Source organism: Homalodisca vitripennis, chromosome 2 (assembly GCF_021130785.1).
Source record: "Homalodisca vitripennis isolate AUS2020 chromosome 2, UT_GWSS_2.1, whole genome shotgun sequence".
Classification (NCBI taxonomy): Eukaryota; Metazoa; Arthropoda; class Insecta; order Hemiptera; family Cicadellidae; genus Homalodisca; species Homalodisca vitripennis.
Genome location: NC_060208.1, coordinates 187226067 through 187248860, shown reverse-complemented (window position 1 = coordinate 187248860; position 22794 = coordinate 187226067). Strand labels below are relative to the sequence as shown.

The 22794-nt window shown below is 38.9% G+C and overlaps 1 protein-coding gene across 2 annotated transcripts in view; it reads right to left on the bottom strand.

The window, feature by feature from the left end:
* The window catches only part of LOC124355151 (LIX1-like protein), a 170664-nt gene that overhangs the window by 43363 nt on the left and 104507 nt on the right, over nt 1-22794 (bottom strand). Inside the window, exon 1 of one of the 2 annotated variants that reach the window (XM_046806139.1) lies at nt 17069-17745. The exons of the other annotated variant lie outside the window; for it this stretch is intronic. Within the exon in view, the coding sequence (XP_046662095.1) occupies nt 17069-17147 (79 nt within the window). The 5' untranslated portion in view covers nt 17148-17745. Of the gene's footprint in view, nt 1-17068; nt 17746-22794 lie in introns of those variants that run through there. 2 annotated transcript variants of the gene reach the window in all.

Here is a 22794-nt window from a genome sequence, read left to right as displayed (position 1 = left end):
CTGATATACGCCAGAAAGCCAATTTAATGTTTCAACACAATTTTCATTTGTAATTTATAAGTCTACTTCCAACGGGTTAAATTAACAACCACGTCTCTTATCTATACCTCTAGTAGTGTAACTACGCCTAAATAAAACCTGCCTTCCCCTCTTCTTCGTCAGATATAAAGTGAAAACTTTCGATGCACAACGAGTCAGAATTTCGCTACCACAATTTATTTCTGCCTAAATGTCAAGAACTATCTTTAGTTAGGAACTGTAACGAACAGTTACACAGACTTCAAAGCCTGTTTCCGAGTAATGCCAAAAGCACAACGAGCCCAAATTTGCTCACGAAGCAGGCAGATAAAGTTTGGAAAAAAATCCATCTGAAAAATCCAGGAATTTGACACACCTTAAAATATGAATGTGAGGCAGAGAAATTTACAAGGCCAAAGACGAGGAAACGAGAGAGCGCAGCAAGCCGTGACTGGCACGCAAAGGAATTACATGTGTTCTAATTTATGGAATTATTTCAGGAGTTGTAAATTAAAAAGCGTTGCAATATATTTACGGGCAGAACTAACCAGTAGATGGTGTTGCAATGAGAAACGAATCGGTCGTTTGCAAATAAAATTAAAAAAATCACGAACCGTGTTAAAAAGATGAACAACTTGCATACATTTAATTATTTTTGCGTTTTCTCCCACGAACACAAGATGTGGTACATGCAGAAACACCAACATTTTTATTAGAACCTCTTTATAAATATTTCAAAGATAAAAACAAAAAGACGGAATTCTTCTAATATTCTATCCTATTCTAATAAATAGTTGTTTATGTTTTACAACTTTCCAGTAAATTATGAGGAAGCCTCTTCAATACTTGTCTAGCATTTTCCCTGGGAAAATGTTTTAAAATTTATGATCATGGTTTATATTCACCTTTTGTAAGTCACGTGGCAATGTGTTGTACAGTTTTTTGCAGAGGTCTAGGATAGACCTACTCTATTACACTGTAGTGAGGTGCTTCTACACTGCCAGCAGCCTCACAGCTCAAGATATTCTTTAAAAAATTGCAGAGCTGAATACCACCCTAACCCGCAAAAATAATACTATTATTGTTCAGAAATTAACAGAATGTTCAGTCGTTTAGTTTCAGCATAGCTCCAATGCATAATTTTTGGATTGCAGAAATTCCCAAAAACACTACTCCTGCTGTAGTCAAAGTCTGCTGTAGTGTCCTGCTGTACACTACGCGTAATTTAGTACAAAGCGTGAATCTTACTCCTCAATCAGACATGGATATCTTATCACTTTATACTCACATTCACATTGTTTATCAAATGTACTTTTATTTAAGCTGGACCTATTTACGCGTCTCCCGTTTGTAAGTAGGGAACTCTCCCACTGAGTTGAAGGCTACGGAAGATGCTGACGTTTAAAACGGACAATGAGCCTTTGGCGACTGAGCTCTTCTAAGGTAATCAAGGGGGAGGGGAGGCTATTGATAAGAATAAGGATCTGATGGGAAGAGAGAATATAAACTATAGTCCTGTGTTATACAATTTTCAAGATTTTCCACATGAACAATGGAAGGACCGCCAGAACACCTCTGACGTGATAGAAGGCTCAGGCCAAACCACATGGAAAACGTCGACTTAGGTATGTCGGTGAACACTGAACAAGTACGTATAATTTATTATATTTATTCACTGATTTAACTTAATATTTTCATGTTTATGTATTTGGATATCGTCACTACTTTACTAGACCTTCTTTACGGCAGCAAACCCATGTTATCTTAGTGGGAGTATCGGCAGGGTCCTGAGGGATACGGGATGTGAGGGCGCCCGCCGATTCTGGAGTTGTGGAAGTAGGGGGTCCGGTCCGGGCTGAATGGAATGAGTCGGGCCGATAGGATCGGAGTGAAGCAATCCACGGACAGGATGTAGCCGATGAGCGCGATAACAGGGACGGCGAGTGGCGAGCGACGGCGCGGCCCGTGCAGTCAACGAACCTATCCCCATTTACTACTACTCAGCACTAGCGGTTTTATGGGTTATGCAATAAAAATGGCTACGGTCGCATAAAACGCGGTCCCGACGCGCAGGCGCACTGCAGATTGCGGTAGGTCGAAACTGAAACTTGCAACTGCGTATAAAACCCGCGCAACTTTTAAAACCGCCATTTGCGGTCGTAAAGACGAGATCCAGCTCGGTTCGTTTCCACCACGTCCCGGAGTCTTCGCGAGTTCAAACTGTACATAAACTAGTTACAATTGCACATAAAACCCGTAATGTATTCAAAAAAACTATTATGGCGTCGTAAAAGTGTTTTGAGCTGGTAGGAAGCGGATCGCAAAAGAACATGATATGGTGCCCAGGATGAAGATACGACCACAAACAACAATGGGATCAATCTGAGCGAGAAATACAAACATTTACATTTTTTGTAAAAAGGATCTTTCGACAAATCGAAGTATCCTAAATGGGTCTTAAATAAGTTACTCGAGTTTCTGCTGAGTGTTTCATGGTATTCTCCTCGGTATTTTCTATTTGTTCTTTACATGCCAGTGAGGTGGAGCTTTGAGATCGGAGATCATTCTTAAGTAGCATATTAGATAGAATACTTACAAAATTCGAACTAAGCATGTGTGTGAAGGGGGGTTCTGAAATTGGGGACAAATCCGTTCATACTTGCTCATCTAAGAGTTAAAATCAAAACTGCATAGTAGCCTGTGTGGTCGAGTATTTTCTATTCGAACATGTGGTGAACGGGAGTTCTCGTGTCAGGGGCAAATCCGTTAATAATTCTTCATCTAAACATTAAAACCCATCGTCAAAACTACATAGAATTCATTAATTCCTATTATTATCTTCAGATCAAAGGGAAAAGCGATACGGTTGGGGTGTAAATCCGTAGGTCTATCATGTACCGTGAGACTCTGAGCAAAAAGTAAAAGGTCTAAGAATAGCATTTGCTTCAGTAGCATATGGAACTTCATTGGTTTACAATGTGAGGTGAAACTCTGATGTTGAAAAAGTCGCTTGGTGAAAACCTAAGTGATTTAAATGGTTCAAGGCATAGTTGGAGGCTTCTGAGATCTCTTGACGTTTATCAATCATTCGTTCGACCGTGACCCAGTCAGGGTACAATAACCCGAGAGTGCAAAACAGTATAATTTTGACCACTGAGTTTCAGTATTTTATTGACACTAAGCCACTTTTGAATACATAAGTGCAATTGTAATGTGATTTCTTCAAAAAGAAAAACAGCTGTTACTTACTAGGTTTTGGGTGTTAAAATGATTGTTATACCATTATTGGCTGAGCTTTAGCAAAGCTTACGGCTCGAGAGCCTAGTCACTGGAAAAAGTTTATATCTGTCTATTTGTCACAAGTTTAATTTCAGCGCACTCTTAAGTTGTAGCACCTCCCTAGCTCAGCAGAACTATTATTTTAACACTGCTATGAAACCAAATGTAATGAACACAAATCGGAATGTATCCTAGTGCAATATATCCTGAGAAAGATTTCATCCGTAGACTTTAAATTTTACATGAAACTCCATTTCCAAATAGACAAGAATTTCTTCAATGGTGGTGCGTGTCCAACCATGGATTTGGTTGAGCGTGATTTTTGTTTGAAATTCTTTTCTGCATGACTATGATCTGTCGCGGCCATCTCAAGACTGAATTGAGTATGGCCGTAAAATAGTACGTTACATCAAATCAACGCTTGCTTTTATGAATAAGTAAATGGTACCAAAATCCATAGGTCTGATGTCCAATTTTCTAATTTTATAGATGTAATTACAAGTAATGTTAAACTTCACTTTAAAGGCTTCACACTTTGGTGGACAAAAGGTTTCATTTCAAACTGGGGACCAGAAAATTGTTAAATAAAACGCTCTATATATTACACCATACTGGTTGCAGTTGTAAAAATGCTCTATATATTACACCACACTGCTTGCAGTTGTAAAAATGCTCTATATATTACACCATACTGCTTGCAGTTGTAAAAATGCTCTATATATTACACCATACTGATTGCAGTTGTAAAAATGCTCTATATATTTCACCATACTGATTGCAGTTGTAAAAATGCTCTATATATTACACCATACTGGTTGCAGTTGTAAAAATACTCTATATATTACACCATACTGGTTGCTGTTGTAAAAATGCTCTATATATTACACCATACTGGTTGCAGTTGTAACGTTTGCTTTGATGAATAAATGAATGGTGCCAAAATCCATAGATTTGATGTCCAATTTTCTAATTTTATAGATGTAATTACAAGTAATGGTAGAAGTAACTTTTCTTTTTTTTGTAGTTTCACAATAAACTCAGAGTTATAATATGTTCTCGATTTTATTCTCAAAAAGTCCTAGTATACGAAATTCAAAAATGCAAAATTATTATAACTCAACATTTTTATAAGCTCATGCATATGTATATATTATTTGTTCGTCTTTACAAATAAAACAACTTATATATTTTAAATGTTTTGCAGCTCCAATATATTCACGATAGATTAAATTTTACCGCGTTTTAAATTTGATATAATATATGATAATTTTAAGCCAATGCGAATGTTGACTCTAATACAGCGTCAGGAATCTGACACTGTCACGGACTTGACTCCTGGATTCTGGAGTCACGTTCGTCTGAAGAGATCCAAAAGAGTCGGTGACGAAGAAGCTTAAAGTAAGCAGTTTGCATTGTTCCAACATTAGAGACTACAAAATACAGTGTAATCTAGGTGAAGATGTATACTCATAGTCTCATCGCGTGGGCAACCGAGTGAACTTCAGTGTTTAGACACGATCTATGAGCATAGTGGAGCAACCGAGTGAACTTCAGTGTTTAGACACGATCTATGAGCATAGTGGAGCAACCGAGTGAACTTCAGTGTTTAGACACGATCTATGAGCATAGTGGAGCAACCGAGTTTTCTACACATAACGTAGCTGTGGTGGAAATGGTTGATTCAATACGAATCTGGTAATGGTTAATGATAACCAGTGAGGATCTTGTACTTCAAAGAGACAAGGTCAGATCTTGTACGTCAGATCACATGTCGCGTAACAGGCTTCGCTGAGGTTGCATGCAAAATTTTAAGTTTATAGCTCATTTAATTATTGAGACGTACTGTGAATAGACAATCCTCACGCAGACAAAACAAATTGTACCAGCCAACTAAATGATAGGCTCCAATGACGATCAGATAGGTCATATGGATGGGCCGGAAACATTAAAGAATTCTTATCTTTGCAAAAATAAAGTTTCGTGAATAATCTAAAGTTTTCGTATGAAATCTGTCTTGATATCTAACGGATACTACGTCACCTGTTAAAATGTCATATGATTATAATCAGCTCAGTTCTTTTTTTCTGCAATTCATTCTGCCAGATAGTCTGTAGCAGTCGATAGCAGCAAGTCTGAAATTCAGCTCGTTTTCGAGATATCGTACGGACAGAAAGAGAAACAGAAATGCAATTTTCCAGCCCGTCGAGTGATAGGATTCGCTAACGCTCAGCCCATAAAATATATATCGAGTGTCAATATCTCTACAACGCTCCCAAGATCCGTCCATTACAATACTTTATCAGGGATAGCGACTGGTCTAAAACATAAGTAACAACAGTGGCCAAGACATAACAGTGAATAATTAATGATTCTGCCAGATTTGTAATGACAGAGATTGCCGTCAATATGACTGTATGTAGCGCCTGTAAACAGATACATCAAAAACAATATTGCACACTGGTTAAGTAATGGTATTTTTCCTGATCGTTATCTATCAAAAGGCTCTGAGTTCTCTGGTCCAATCTTGTCCAGGGTTACATCAAATATGACAAGAACATCGATCTGCAATCAACTAAAGAACCCAAATTGTACAATTTCTTCAAAAAAGTGTGATAATTATAATTGATGAAAGGAATAGTAGATTTGTACCACTGTTAACAGAAACACGTGTTGATGAAATCCAGGTAAAATATCGTCATAAAATACATGAATTATTTTGCCAAAAACGTGAACTCACGTCAATATGTACGTTTTCTTATGGAGTACAAAGACGCCGAGGTTTATTGATTATTGTTTATATATTACTTACTTATGAGCATTTCAACCGACTTTCTATTCCATTACGAGATAGACAAAGCAACCAGCGATTTGCAAGGCTGCCGAATCGTGCGATGACTCACCCAGCGCTATGTCGGACAGGAGACCGGTACGGTAGCTAGGCTCCTCACAAACGGTCGCTTACAATTCTTCCAAGTGATTCAACTACACATTGTCCCATCAAGACCCATTTACCAGATTGTTACCTTTATTTACCGACTATATGTAGTTCGGTACGACAATGGACCAAGAAGTTCGGGTCAGATAGGGACGGATGACGGTCTGAGGAGTACGGCGCATCTTGATCGTTGACTGTTGGTCACACCAGAGTTTTGTGTTATGTAAGGGAATACAGTCTAATGAAACCGGTATGTCAGAGGACCAAAGAAGTTCGGGTCTGATAGGGACGAATAGACGGTCTGCGGAATACGGTGCATCTTGATTGTTGACTGTTTGCTCACGGCAGAGTTTTGTGTTATGTAAGGGAATACGGTATAATGAAACCGGTATGACAGAGAACCAAGAAGTTCGGGTCTGATAGGGACGAATAGACGGTCTGCGGAATACGGTGCATCTTGATGTTGACTGTTTGCCCATAGCAGAGTTTTGTGTTATGTAAGGGAATACGGTCCAATGAAACCGGTATGTCAGAGGACCAAAGAAGTTCGTGTCTGATAGGGACGGATAGACGGTCTGCGGAATACGGTGCATCTTGATGTTGACTGTTTGCCCATAGCAGAGTTTTGTGTTATGTAAGGGAATACGGTCCAATGAAACCGGTATGTCAGAGAACCAAGAAGTTCGGGTCTGATAGGGACGAATAGACGGTCTGCGGAATACGGTGCATCTTGATGTTGACTGTTTGCTCACAGCAGAGTTTTGTGTTATGTAAGGGAATACGGTTTAATGAAACCGGTATGACAGAGAACCAAGAAGTTCGGGTCTGATAGGGACGGATAGACGGTCTGCGGAATACGGTGCATCTTGATGTTGACTGTTTGCTCACAGCAGAGTTTTGTGTTATGTAAGGGAATACGGTCTAATGAAACCGGTACGACAGAGGAACAAGAAGTTCGGGTCTGATAGGGACGGATAGACGGTCTGCGGAATACGGTGCATCTTGATGTTGACTGTTTGCTCACAGCAGAGTTTTGTGTTATGTAAGGGAATACGGTCTAATGAAACCGGTACGACAGAGGAACAAGAAGTTCGGGTCTGATAGGGACGGATAGACGGTCTGCGGAATACGGTGCATCTTGATGTTGACTATTTGCTCACGGCAGAGTTTTGTGTTATGTAAGGGAATACGGTCTAATGAAACCGGTATGACAGAGAACCAAGAAGTTCGGGTCTGATAGGGACGAATAGACGGTCTGCGGAATACGGTGCATCTTGATGTTGACTATTTGCTCACGGCAGAGTTTTGTGTTATGTAAGGGAATACGGTCTAATGAAACCGGTATGACAGAGAACCAAGAAGTTCGGGTCTGATAGGGACGAATAGACGGTCTGCGGAATACGGTGCATCTTGATGTTGACTGTTTGCTCACAGCAGAGTTTTGTGTTATGTAAGGGAATACGGTCCAATGAAACCGGTATGACAGAGAACCAAGAAGTTCGGGTCTGATAGGGACGAATAGACGGTCTGCGGAATACGGTGCATCTTGATGTTGACTGTTTGCTCACAGCAGAGTTTTGTGTTATGTAAGGGAATACGGTCCAATGAAACCGGTATGACAGAGAACCAAGAAGTTCGGGTGTTGATAGGGACGAATAGACGGTCTGCGGAATACGGTGCATCTTGATGTTGACTGTTTGCTCACAGCAGAGTTTTGTGTTATGTAAGGGAATACGGTCCAATGAAACCGGTATGACAGAGAACCAAGAAGTTCGGGTCTGATAGGGACGAATAGACGGTCTGCGGAATACGGTGCATCTTGATGTTGACTGTTTGCTCACAGCAGAGTTTTGTGTTATGTAAGGGAATACGGTCCAATGAAACCGGTATGACAGAGAACCAAGAAGTTCGCGTCTGATAGGGACGAATAGACGGTCTGCGGAATACGGTGCATCTTGATGTTGACCGTTTGCTCACAGCAGAGTTTTGTGTTATGTAAGGGAATACGGTCCAATGAAACCGGTATGACAGAGGAACAAGGAGTTCGGGTCTGATAGGGACGGATAGACGGTTTGAAGAGTATGGCGCATCTTGATTGCTGACCGTTTGTTAACGCCAGAGTTTTGTGTGACGTACGGGAATATGGTCTTGCGAAACTGGTATGACAGAAGACCCAATAGTATTGATTATATAATAAAAACATAAATGTATGTGTTAACTCTCTGCATTTTGCAATAATTCAAAAGCTGCGGTCGTATGTTTGGCTTTAATAGAACCTCCGTGTTCTGGATCAGTGACGTTCATATAAAAATATCAATTATGCATTATCACACGTTTTATACAAGCTGCTTTGAATGGATTTATCCGCAGCGTATCATAACATATTTATAAATGACTCATTAAGCACTTATGAGGGAATCAAACTAGACACGGAACTCGTGTTTATTTTATCTTATTTGTGTACAAAAGAGTTAGGCTTGAGACTTCTTCTGGTCACACCGTGTTTTAATCTTAGAGTGGCTAAAATTGCTTATGTCTATGTAATTCACCGTAGCGGGAATTGTTGGAATATTAGTGCCATCGAGTTGATAATGGGGCTTTAGTACTGTATCTAAAGTTAAGTCACATCGGTGTTGTTTGGGCATGTGCTAACTATATATTGAAAATATGACATTTCTTATCAATTTACCCGGTAAAAAGACCTAAAAAGTGTGAATAGTTTAACATTGTTATTATTTCATAAAATCTAAGATCTTTTCGCTCATGTCGCCATTTGAAAATTCGCTTGAATAAACACTAAATATCTGAAATTAATACATTAACTTCGAAATCATTTTATGATAGTTTGGAAATTCTGAAGGGTATTTTAAAATTCTATTATATCCTCTAATAATTTAAAGTGATATAGATTTAACAACTCTGTAAGTTAATGCTGTAAAAAATCAATTAATTATATTATATAACAAGGGATGCGGTTTATAATAATGCAGTTTATCATAATACCGTACGTAACATTTCTTGGCCATAGAACGATTACAATAAATTCGTGGCAAATCTATTATTTAAAAAACCAATTTCAAAAATTAACGATTTTGAACCTTCTTTTAGTAAAAGACTCTCGGTGTGAATTTATTGGGGCTGGTAAGATTTTATTTCTGTATAAAACTCTACGCACGATATCTCGAAAACAAACTAACCTATAAATTTTAAATTGTTCATGAAGCTTAATTCTACACGAGGAAGACCGAGTTCGATGATAGTGAAAATCAGACCTTGGGATTTGGTCCGCGTTAGCGAATACATGTACATTGGTAAACCGCGATAGCTACGAGAGAACTGTAGAAGTAAATTTGTAAACAAGCCAGTACACTCATAAAATATTTTAACATGTGAAATATTAACAAACGTAGCCTAAATATCCCAACACATAAGCATAATTTTATTTTCAATTGGTATGTACACTTTTATTATTTAAACACTGACATGAAACCAAATTTCATGAACAAAAATGTCTATGTATCACGTGGCAAAATATATCGAGAGAGAATTCATCTCTAGAAATGATATTTTGGACGAAACTTCATTTATACATAGAAAAGAATATAAATACTATAATGTTGCATGTCCAACCGTGGAATTTCGTTAAGGGCCATTGAAGCTTATCCATCAATACGCTGACACAATTTCCCTATTGTTTGTCGTCTCCGGCAACCAAAGAAATGATCTCTTGAAATTTGGCATTGGACCTCAGCAAAGCATTGGACTAGGCGACACTTGGGGCGACGTACACCTTGCATTACTTCTTATGTGCTATTTCTTTAATGCACCTTCTACAACAAATGATCACTATGAGGAAAACATAATTTTAGTATACATTACACAACAGCGAGTTGAATGAGTTATAGCAATAGTGATAAATTAAGTAATAAGGGTTAACTCCAGCTGTATCGGTAGAGTGGTTAGTATGGGATGTCGATTAGCGCATTAGAGAGTGGGATACTCGTGACGGCAGGTCAGCTCCCGCAGGTCAAAGGTCACTCCTCCCTCGCCTAATTCAGGGCGTTCCATAAGCTCCTCCTGCTACAGATATGTACACCTACCAATTAACTGAGGACCGACGGTTCCTCCTCTCGCCCTCGACTATCAGCAGCTATACCGGTAGCATTGTTGGTGTTTGGTGCCGATTGGTAGATTGGAGAGTAGGATACTCGTGACGGCAGGTCAGCTCCTGCAGGTCAAAGGTCACTCCTCCCTCGCCTAATTCAGGGCGTTCCATAAGCTCCTCCTGCTACAGATATGTACACCTACCAATTAACTGAGGACCGACGGTTCCTCCTCTCGCCCTCGACTATCAGCAGCTATACCGGTAGCATTGTTGGTGTTTGGTGCCGATTGGTAGATTGCAGAGTAGGATACTCGTGACGGCAGGTCAGCTCCTGCAGGTCAAAGGTCACTCCTCCCTCGCCTAATTCAGGGCGTTCCATAAGCTCCTCCTGCTACAGATATGTACACCTACCAATTAACTGAGGACCGACGGTTCCTCCTCTCGCCCTCGACTATCAGCAGCTATACCGGTAGCATTGTTGGTGTTTGGTGCCGATTGGTAGATTGGAGAGTAGGATACTCGTGACGGCAGGTCAGCTCCTGCAGGTCAAAGGTCACTCCTCCCTCGCCTAATTCAGGGAATTCCATAAGCTCCTCCTGCTACAGATATGTACACCTACCAATTAACTGAGGACCGACGGTTCCTCCTCTCGCCCTCGACTATCAGCAGCTATACCGGTAGCATTGTTGGTGTTTGGTGCCGATTGGTAGATTGGAGAGTAGCATACTCGCGACGGCAGGTCAGCTCCTGCAGGTCAAAGGTCACTCCTCCCTCGCCTAATCCAGGGAGTTCCATAAGCTCCTCCTGCTACAGATATGTACACCTACCAATTAACTGAGGACCGACGGTTCCTCCTCTCGCCCTCGACTATCAGCAGCTATACCGGTAGCATTGTTGGTGTTTGGTGCCGATTGGTAGATTGCAGAGTAGGATACTCGTGACGGCAGGTCAGCTCCTGCAGGTCAAAGGTCACTCCTCCCTCGCCTAATTCAGGGCGTTCCATAAGCTCCTCCTGCTACAGATATGTACACCTACCAATTAACTGAGGACCGACGGTTCCTCCTCTCGCCCTCGACTATCAGCAGCTATACCGGTAGCATTGTTGGTGTTTGGTGCCGATTGGTAGATTGGAGAGTAGGATACTCGTGACGGCAGGTCAGCTCCTGCAGGTCAAAGGTCACTCCTCCCTCGCCTAATTCAGGGCGTTCCATAAGCTCCTCCTGCTACAGATATGTACACCTACCAATTAACTGAGGACCGACGGTTCCTCCTCTCGCCCTCGACTATCAACAGCTATACCGGTAGCATTGTTGGTGTTTGGTGCCGATTGGTAGATTGGAGAGTAGGATACTCGTGACGGCAGGTCAGCTCCCGCTGGTCAAAGGTCACTACTTCGCTTAATTCTGGGCGTCCCATAAGCTTCTGCTTCAGATATCTACGCCTACCAATTAACTGAGGCCAATACAGTACCTAATCTCTGTATCAACTATCAGCAGCTATACCGGTAGCATTGTTGGTGTTTGGTGCCGATTGGTAGATTGGAGAGTAGGCTACTTCTTTTAGTGGATCAGCTTCTGCAGATCAAAGGTTCCTGGCCCGATCCAGAGTGTTCTATACACCCTCCTGCTACTGATATATGAGTTTACACCTACTAATTTACACAGCTCGAGTAGCTTCTATAGTTAGTTTATAAAAAACAAACAGCTGCAAATTTGTCATCTTCCTTATACTGTTTACCAAGTACTTTTCTATTACTGTTTAGATTTAATTCATTCGTTTTATACTAATCTGTAGGTAAATTTGTACCGGTTATTTATACTTTATAGTAGCATAACTTACAATCGTTTTTGTTTAATTTCAATTTCTATTTAACGCAAAAATCTTTAGTACAAATCAGTTTATCGTCTGTACTAACAGTACGTTACTAAGTAATTTATCTTTTGAAACATTACACTTCGTTAGCAGAGTTTGATAATTTGAATTTGAATTTGCTAGTGTTAATACATATGTAACAGAAAAGGAACTTCATTTATTACTCTTAATTGCTATTAATGATTGAAGGTATTTCCATAGTAATATTGAAGATGTAAAACGTATTTTTTTAAGGCAGAACTCTAATGAACTCTGATAATGACACATATATTTGAATTTTTATCATTAAAATTTATTACTTATAATATTTTTTATTTGTAACTTCATCTAATCCTTTAACTGTATTGAACAATCATAATCGTGACTGCACACAGCAGCCACAAATTCCGCGCTTTGTGACAACCGAATGCAAGAAGGTTAGGCTTCTCAAAATGGAAGTTTCGAGGGAGATCCTGTCTCAAGGACAGGTTGTCACAATATTTCTGCGATCACTTTCGCAGCAAGCAAACAGCTTAACGCAGGCACTTAATTCATCACCTGAATGCTAATGACCTGAAACGTCTTCAATTTAAGATACTTTATTGGATTTAAGGCGTTCTTCGAAGTATTAGACTGCTCATGCGCGACAGTCCAATGACCTTGGATTAAGCCGCGACCGTATCGCAAACAGCATCATGGCATTTTGTGCGACCATCGTGGGCTCACTAAACTGCATTACGCCAAAAGGCGTCCATCCCTTTACTGAGAATCTAAATATCAACTCTAAACGTAATTGTTAAGAAGTGGATTCGAAGTAAATTAAAAACATAATCCAAAGACCTTTTAGTCCAAAGAGAACAGAGTTTATCCTGTCTGTTAACATACAGTTGGATTCAAAACTATTAGTCAAAATATAGATTGATGTGAATCACCAACTCTGCCACAAATGTTTCGTAAATAGCTGTTCTCCTTCATCAAGATTAATAACACTCAATCGCAACCAATTAGGTTCTCGGCCCATTCGGAGCAGAATTTTGCGGTAATGATCGGATAGGATGTACTAGCTTTAAATTTCCTTGACAGCAAACTGGGGGTGTGGCTGTAAAACCCCTTAGCGTCCAAATTTGCGCTTATAGTGTGCAAAAGGTCTTTGGTACACGTGAAGACGTGAAACACGTGCAGAACAACTTTGCAACGTTTCTTATCCTCATCCAACCACAAAACTGTGGTTAAGATTTCAAAGGAACCTACATCATCAGAATAAGGCAAAGTTAATGTCCCTGCGTACCTTCTTCGACCCTGGCTAGACCTTGGAATTGTCGATGTACCATATACAACTAGCGGGTATCAGGTGAATCATCATCTCACTCAAATGGAGAAGATGCTGGGAACTATAAACAACTTAGTGAACCGTGTAGATTCTTCATATAGAAATATTACACTGACAGCTGATATCTGATTTAATATTATTATTCACTTTTAGTAACATCTTTCGTCGATTTATTTTTATAAGTAAATTGCATTTGGTTTCTTAAAATTTGCCTGTTGGAACCAAAAAACGCTATATTTAGTTCTCAATCGTCCACGACCATGTATCGTTTCCTCTATCTCATCCACTTTTTAAAATACACGAATTCTCATTCAATGTGTTACTGAGTGTGTATTTAGATAAGACAGGCACTTTGGAACCCCGTAGTTAAATATTACCAAACACAACAATATTAAGCACAGAGGATGAATTTATCTTGGGTAGGATATTTAGTTGTAACCTACTAAGTATGCATTTAGTTAAGACAGGCACTTTGGAACCCCCGTAGTTAAATATTACCAAACACAACAATATTAAACGCAGAGGTTGAGTTTATCTTGGGTAGGATATTTAAATCAAAAGTGTCCAGTACAGAGGAGGCATAAATATAGTCGCGATTTTCCAAAGTAAATCAGCCGGCTGGGACCGGTCTCATTTGCATCCATCCTCCCCGGGTTAATTGGCTATTTAGCCGGCCGGCGATCGTTCAGTCCACGGTCCAGCCGCGCCAGTGAGTGTGTGCCTCGCTCCTCTACTGGCAGTGTAGTGCCGGGTATACAGGGTTGTCCGTCAGCACAGTCAGCTACGGGTACAGAATAAAAGAATATCTTTTCTGGGGCTGTCTATCCTGCCGCGCCAGTGAGTGTGTGCCTCGCTCCTCTACTGGCAGTGTAGTGCCGGGTATACAGGGTTGTCCGTCAGCACAGTCAGCCATGGGCACAGAATAAAAGAATATCTTTTCTGGGGCTGTCTATCCTGCCGCGCCAGTGAGTGTGTGCCTCGCTCCTCTACTGGCAGTGTAGTGCCGGGTATACAGGGTTGTCCGTCAGCACAGTCAGCCATGGGTACAGAATAAAAGAATACCTTTACCGAGATTCTCGGTCCTGCCGCGCTAGTGAATGTATGCTTCGCTTCTCTACAGGCAGAGCAGTAAAAGGGTGTGCGGGAATGTCCTTAACTCCTACCTTTATGTAGTTCCTTGTCCTGCCATGCCAGAGACTGTGCTTCTCTACTCGTAGAGTAGTAGCAGGGTGTGGGAGTGTCCGTTAATACAGGTCAGTCCTTGACACAGAAGAGACTACCTCTATGTAGAGCCTGGTCCTTCGGTGCCAGTGACTGTGCTTCTCTACTGGTAGAGTAGTAGCAGGGTGTGGGAATGTCCGTTAATACAGTTCAGTCTTTGACACAGAAGAGACTACCTTTTTGTAGTTCCTGGTCCTGCCATGGAGTTACTGTGCTTTTCTACTGGTAGAGTAGTAGCAGGGTGTGGGAATGTCCGTTAATACAGTTCAGTCCTTGACACAGAAGAGGCTACATTTTTGTAGTTCCTGGTTTTGCCATGCCAGACCTTGTGCTTCTCTACTGGTAGACTAGTAGCAGGGTGTGGGAATGTCCGTTAATACAGTTCAGTCCTTGACACAGAAGAGGCTACATTTTTGTAGTTCATGGTTTTGCCATCCCAGTCCTTGTGCTTCTCTACTGGTAGTGTAATATCAGGGTGTGGTAATGTTCGTTAATACAGTTCAGTCCTTGCCACAGAAGAGCCTACCTTTATGTACCTTTATGAGCCTACCGAATTCCTCTTCCTTCGGTGCCAGTGACTGTGCTTCTCTACTGATAGAGTAGTAGCAGGGTGTGGAAATATTCGTTAATACAGTTCAGTCCTTGACACAGAAGAGACTATCTTTTTGTAGTTCCTGGTTCTGCCGTGCCAGACCTTGTACTTCTCTACTGGTAGAGTAGTAGCAGAGTATGGTAATGTCCGTTAATACAGTTCAGTCCTTGACACAGAAGAGTTTACCTTTTGTAGTTCCTGGTCCTGCCATGCCAGTGACTGTACTTTTCTACTGGTACAGTAGTAGCAGGTTGTGGGAATGTCCGTTAATATAGTTCGGTCTTCGGCAACGAAAAGACCATATTTTCTGTAGTTTCTGTAGTGTATGTGCCTCACTCCTCTACTGGCAGTAGTGGCGGGGTGTGGTGGTATCCGTTAGCACAGTTCAGTCCTCGGCACAGAACAAGGGAATCTCTGTTTAGTACGTCACTCCTATTATACATGTATGCCTCGAATGAGTTGAAGAAGCCTTACGACCATGCAGCATTGAATAATTGCGGCCTGATGGCGAATTTCAGGTCTATGTGCAGCAATGATCGTTATATGAACATCTTGAAAAGGAAGATTAATTGTCATCCAAGTTTCAAAGGGGTTCTAGGCCACTACTTGTCGCTTTGGACTACTCTTTTGTCACCCACTCAGAAAAGGAAAATGCAGTATTCGCAGATGGCAAGGACATACACACTATAAAACTAAATAAGCCTCGGAAATAAGCATTTATTAAGTTCAAAAAATGAGAACATTTATGTACACTAGTTTGGTAAATGTCTAAACTCCATCTTGAGCAAATTCTGCTATTGATGAAGTATTGGCAGAGCAAGGTTAAGCCTATTCAGAATGCCTGTCATATTTTCTCTACGAAGAAGGATGTTAATGGCTGTATATTGTTTTAGTCAACATTTCTTTACTTCGTGTTACTGGTATAAAATAAACAAAACCAAAGACATCAAACGAATTTATGTATGCCTTAATTACAATATCCACTTATTCCTCATGAATCGATTCGTGATTATGTTCTGATGAACATAAAAATTCATTTCCAGATTCCTCGTGCATGTGAGAATTTATGTCTTATACTCGTAATTTAAATCTTATGGCCATTATCGACCTGATCTCCATGTTAATCAACATTGTAACTCAGTCTTATAAGTAATAAGTCAGTTATACCATTAATTCTCTTGGCCTTGAAATCGAAACTAATAGTTACTTACTTGCTACTGTAGACAACGCAACTAAATCATTTGATACACAACTTATCCATATCCAAGGCACCATGTGATAAATGTGACCGTTTACTTTTCAAGCAGGTATTATTAATCTGTATTCAAAGTGCAAAGCAAAAGGGTAATGACAACACACTTACGTGTATAAAGACGGGAAAATGCCATTAAAGATCAACTGGAAATTTCGACGTTTGTGTCACGTTATTCGATGCACATTTCTCACGTTAAGTATGATGAGTGCGATACTGAAACATTCTTTGTTAGTTTTCCGTATTGTACTGTTTTAATCTACTGTACATATTCGAAAAGTGCTATTATATCAATGTTTATTTCATTCTCACCAGTTGTTATTCAATGAACCTTCAAAAATAATGATCTAGAAGAAAGAATTTGATGGTTTCGAATAGCATTCCAGTGTTTGAAGTAAATAAGGGAGCAAAGCGGGTTTGTAGCGAACAAAGAAATGAGTTAAGGATGGAGTGTATGAGTGTGTGCAGACGGTGGTTTAACTCACCACGCATGGGGCACGGGCCGGGCTCCGGTTGGAACCAAGGAAACTGCGGAGTGGAGGTCTGATCGGACACAACCATCATGGCGCTGCAGCAGGCACCTCCCGCAGACGCGACACCACGCTCGCTACTGAACAAGACCGGTCTTACACGCGATAAACGGCGCAAATCGGGAAGAATTAGACAAAGTTTCGGGCTACGCACATAGTATAGGTGCAACGCACGGACTGAGCGCGGGGCCCGGCCGAGAACCTGCTGTAGACGAGAAAAAACAAAATAAAAAGCGACGGCCGGGACGAGCGGAGCGAGAGAGAGCGCGCTAGCTGCGAGCGTCCTACTCGTCAACAGTGATCGGCGCGGGCTGACGGGGCAGAGGCTCACTATCAGATCAGACCACTCACTAGTAGTGCATACCTTTGACCTCGCTCTCCGCACTCACAAATACCTCTAATCGTGGTTTAATTGTGATTTTACTTGGGGCTCTCTTAAACAATCTTCTTACGGAATACCTTCTATAGAACCTTTGTGTTTCAGCGTCCGACACCCTTTCTACGAATGAGCCTTATAGTCCTGTATTACAAATAATGTTGACCATCTCAACTTGTACAGTCGTACTTGGGAATCCTGCGGAAAGGTAGGTGAATCGTGAGTACAACTTGGGACGTATCTATATTAAAAGGTTAACTTTAGAGTAAAATTGTCGACTTTCACCAATTCGCCAATACGACAATTGCCAATAAGATATTTTTGTAACAATCTTGAAGGTGGAGAATGGAGAGCGTAACGAGCCAATTTTATTCCGTAAAGACAAGGCCGTGAGGTGGGGGTATTTCTGACGTCATATTTGGAATATAAATATATCTGTAATAAATACTACATAAATTAATATTCCGTGAAGTCGTCTAACTCTAGATAAAATTGTGTGTTGAATTTAATGCTGCCCACCAGTTGGAATTCTTTGGCGTATCCATGCTGGTGTTTCGGAGGCGGGTCTTCTCTTGGGTGTCTGAGCATGATGCACATTGAAAGCAAGAGTCTACCTTTGGTTGCTCATTCCTGCTAGTATTTTGTTATATTGTTTATTTTTTGTTATATATTGTTTTGTCATTTCATTGTTAAATTTTCATAGTTTATACTGTCAGCACACACTTATAGCATGTACTTATAGCACTTATAGTATTTAGTATTAGCATGTGGTTGTCTTGTTGATTTTTGTCTTGTTGTATATTGACCCATGCAGTAGAGTTAGCACACGCTTAGCATGAAGCATGTAGCTATTATCTTGTTACCTTGTTTTCAATTTGTCTTTGATGCACAAGTTGCATACACTTAGCATGTACATTATTATATAATTATTATCTTGTAGCCATTGTTATCTCTTTTTGTATCTTGTCTTTGATGTTCTATTTTATTATCTTTAAATGTATACCATATTCAATTGTTCTGTAACAATGGCTAGTCCAGTAGTACTAATATTGCATGTAAGTGGCTATGCATGAAAAGTGTACTATCAATATTTCGAATACCATTTTGTAAACATTTTTGTAAAATGGCGATTGCCGTATGTATGAATAAATAAATAAATGTACAATCTGACACTTGTCAGTTAGGGTGAGTTTTAGTGAAGCCTATCATAAATTCGTAAAATATTTCTGTCCGTCTACCCGCACGATACATCGAAAAACAAACTCATCTATATACCTGAAATTGCTCATGAACCTCAACCTCTACATTTCCATGGTGGTACATGTTATATTAATGTTAACGAATATGCACTGGTCTTATGAGTAACTATGATAGTGTGATAAATAAATGTGTAAACAAACTCATCTATATACCTGAAATTGCTCATGAACCTCAACCTCTACATGAGGAACACCGAGTTCCATGGTGGTACATGTTACTCCATGGGATTTGGTTGAATGTTAACTATTTTGCCCGCATGAGTAACGATAGCAACGAAAAAAGTCGAAAACAAACTCATCTATATACCTGAAATTGCTCATGAACCTCAACCTCTACATGAGGAACACCGAGTTCCATGGTGGTACATGTTACTCCATGGGATTTGGTTGAATGTTAACGAATATTTTGCACTGGTCTTATGAGTAACTATGATAGCAACGAGAAAAAAGTGTGATAAATAAATGTGTAAACAAACTCATCTATATACCTGAAATTGCTCATGAACCTCAACCTCTACATGAGGAACACCGAGTTCCATGGTGGTACATGTTACTCCATGGGATTTGGTTGAATGTTAACGAATATTTTGCACTGGTCTTATGAGTAACTATGATAGCAACGAGAAAAAAGTGTGATAAATAAATGTGTAAACAAACTCATCTATATACCTGAAATTGCTCATGAACCTCAACCTCTACATGAGGAACACCGAGTTCCATGGTGGTACATGTTACTCCATGGGATTTGGTTGAATGTTAACGAATATTTTGCACTGGTCTTATGAGTAACTATGACAGCAACGAGAAAAAAGTGTGATAAATAAATGTGTAAACAAACTCATCTATATACCTGAAATTGCTCATGAACCTCAACCTCTACATGAGGAACACCGAGTTCCATGATGGTACATGTTACTCCATGGGATTTGGTTGAATGTTAACGAATATTTTGCACTGGTCTTATGAGTAACTATGACAGCAACGAGAAAAAAGTGTGATAAATAAATGTGTAAACTAACTCAATACATCCGTAAGACATTCAAACATGTGACATATTAACAACATGCAGCCTAACTATCCCCATAGATACATCATTTTATTGGAACTTAGTGGATAAAAGTAATTGATTCGAACACTGACATGAAACATGTATTTTTCCAAAAATGAATCCTATGATGCGTCATTTTCGTGACAAAACTTCTTTTGCACGACTTACAGTCTATCTGTCCACAGGACTTCTCGAGAATGAAATAGGAAATAGATCTGAAATTTTGCATGCAACCTCAGCGAAGCCTGTTACGACATGTGGAGTGGCGTACTCCTGCCTTTTAATTATATAGAAATTTGGATGTTACATTTTCTAAGAATTTTTTTTCAGTCCGTTAACTCAATGACCTCTACTGTCCTCTAACGGACGTTACCCTAAATTTGGAAAATTAGGACCTTGAAGAGGTGTATGGATTTACGTACACGTTTTAAGATTGTCTAGTACAACAGCGCAGGCGCAAAGACTATAATATATATATATATATATATATATATATATATATATATATATATAGGCTACATAAAATAGATAAATAATAGAAGGGGATACACTCCGTACTCTCCGAAGAGTTTAGAGTAAGGGCGCAATTTATTTTGCGATAGGATTAGGATTAACTTACTACAAGGATCTATTATCTTAATGCAAGCTCAGAATTAGGATATTACAATTTTATACTGTAGTAAATAAACAATAACTCATATAAACAAAACAAAACAAAACATACCTTTAATATTTAAAATACTAATTTTAACTAACTATCTGTGTTAATTAAAATTTTTCATTTCTCACGACAGACCTTAACAAAGTTATAATATAATTTTGTTTTAGAGTTGTAAACCCACTTTGTAATACCCTTGAAGTGAGGGGTTGAAACAAGTTTTAATTACCGTACTGTTGGGCTGGGTAAACATAAATCATTAAATATGAATGTAAATATCTTTCCATAATGAATTCCAACATATCATACCACACTACTGACCTACGAGTATTATACATGTATTAGTCAGAGGGAATCGTTCATGGCTGAAAAACCAGATTAGGAAAACATAAAAGCATGAATAAATGTACTTACAAAATATGCACAAATTATTTCGTATATTAGAGAAACTCTCATAATTAAGTTACTACAAAACATAAAAACGCATATTTTATGCGGGAGAAGACCAAACAATTTTTTTAATTATTTGGCACACTCTATTCTGTTAAAGATTAAATTATCAATACAATATGTAAATAAAGATGCATTAAATCAATAAACAATAAATGTAAATAATATGAAATCAGAAACATTTAAATTATAACAATAATATTAAAAACTCCAATTAAATGTTAGGGAAACATGTCCTTATATTAAACTAGTAATAGACTATTAACGGTTCATGTGTGTTTACGTGTGCGTGTGTAGTAAAAAGAGATTAAGGCAAACTGAACAATATCAACACTTAATGAAGCATAATAGCAGTGTATTAATAGTAAGAGAAACTAATGTTGAAATTAAAGAAATAAATTGTACATTTTACACAATGAACAAGGATAACACGTATTTTATACAATGTTATAAGGTTACTTAGAATTTAAAACTAACATGTACTTTAATAAATGTTCATGCTTAATTCATTTATACCAATAACAATATTAAAATTATAGAAAACTAACGCGTGATATAGAATTGGCTTCTTTGTCCAACACCTCCTACGAAGTTGACAGGAGAAAAGCATCCATAGACACCTCGGGTTAAGCAAGCTTGAGGTGATCATCTTACAGCTTATTTATATAGCAATTGTGTTATACTATACATTACGTACTCCATGGTAACAATAAGATGAAAGCTTTGTATAGATTATGTAAGAACAAACTTAAAATTAAACAAAACAATTGTGTATTTTACATAATGTACAAAGCAAAATGTATAAACTGATATGTAATATATCAGTACTACTAAATAAATATTTCGCGAAGTCGTCTGACTCAATATAAAGTGGTATGTAGAATACCTATATGGATTAGGTAAGAACAAAGCAACATCTAACAAAACCATTTAAACGATTTCTATTTCAAGTTCGTATCATGATAATATCGAGGCTCATTGAAAGCAATGGGTTTCCAAGATCACCTGATAAGCCTTCAGCGTCAATGATGAGGTCAGAGAGTAGAGAAAGTAAGACTTTATTCAACGGTCTTTAAATTCTTTGTTTGAAGGTTATTTTTGACGATGGAAGGATTGTGAAGGAAACAGGATTTTTCCGGACATTTAAATAGTATCAATAAAAATGTTGTAAAAATTTCAAACTAATTATTTTAATTTACAATGTTTTTTTAAATGTATTGTATAAATACTATGAATCCCACCCATAAACAGGCATTATTTGTTCATTTCAAATTCATTTCAATTTTATAGCCTATTATAAAACAAACTGCACGTTTCGGGTAAGTGAAAACGTTATAAACATAGGCCGTGATAGGAAATTTGAAGGCGTTTTATCGTTTATCGAACCGGTCAAATTAGAATCGTAATCTATAAAGATCCATAAAATAAATCTCAATTAGTTGATGACAGAAACGATTAATTAAATAAAGGCCATGTTAACCTTATGATCGTCTTGCTTGTTTTCCTTTTCGAATCAGCACCAACATGCTGCAATTGTTACTATCCTACAATCGAGAAGCCTACTTTTGTCAAAGACGTTTGAAACAATTCACGTTTCATAACAGTATTTAAATATATAGTTAAAATTAGACTACACTGTCTGTTATATCTGCACTGCTAGCAGTTACCCGCTGCTGTGCGTGTAATTTAGCAGCAGTAATTAAGTATGACCATTGCTGGTTCGAGTGAATTATATTTCCGACGTCAATATTGCGCTTGCCTTGTTGCCACAATCAAAAATATGCGTCAAAAAGTTTATATTTATGGCCATCATAATTTACTTTTTTTTCTTAGTATGTTTTGTTCCATACTTGATTTTGCCTCGTTTCCCGATAGTATAATATGTATATA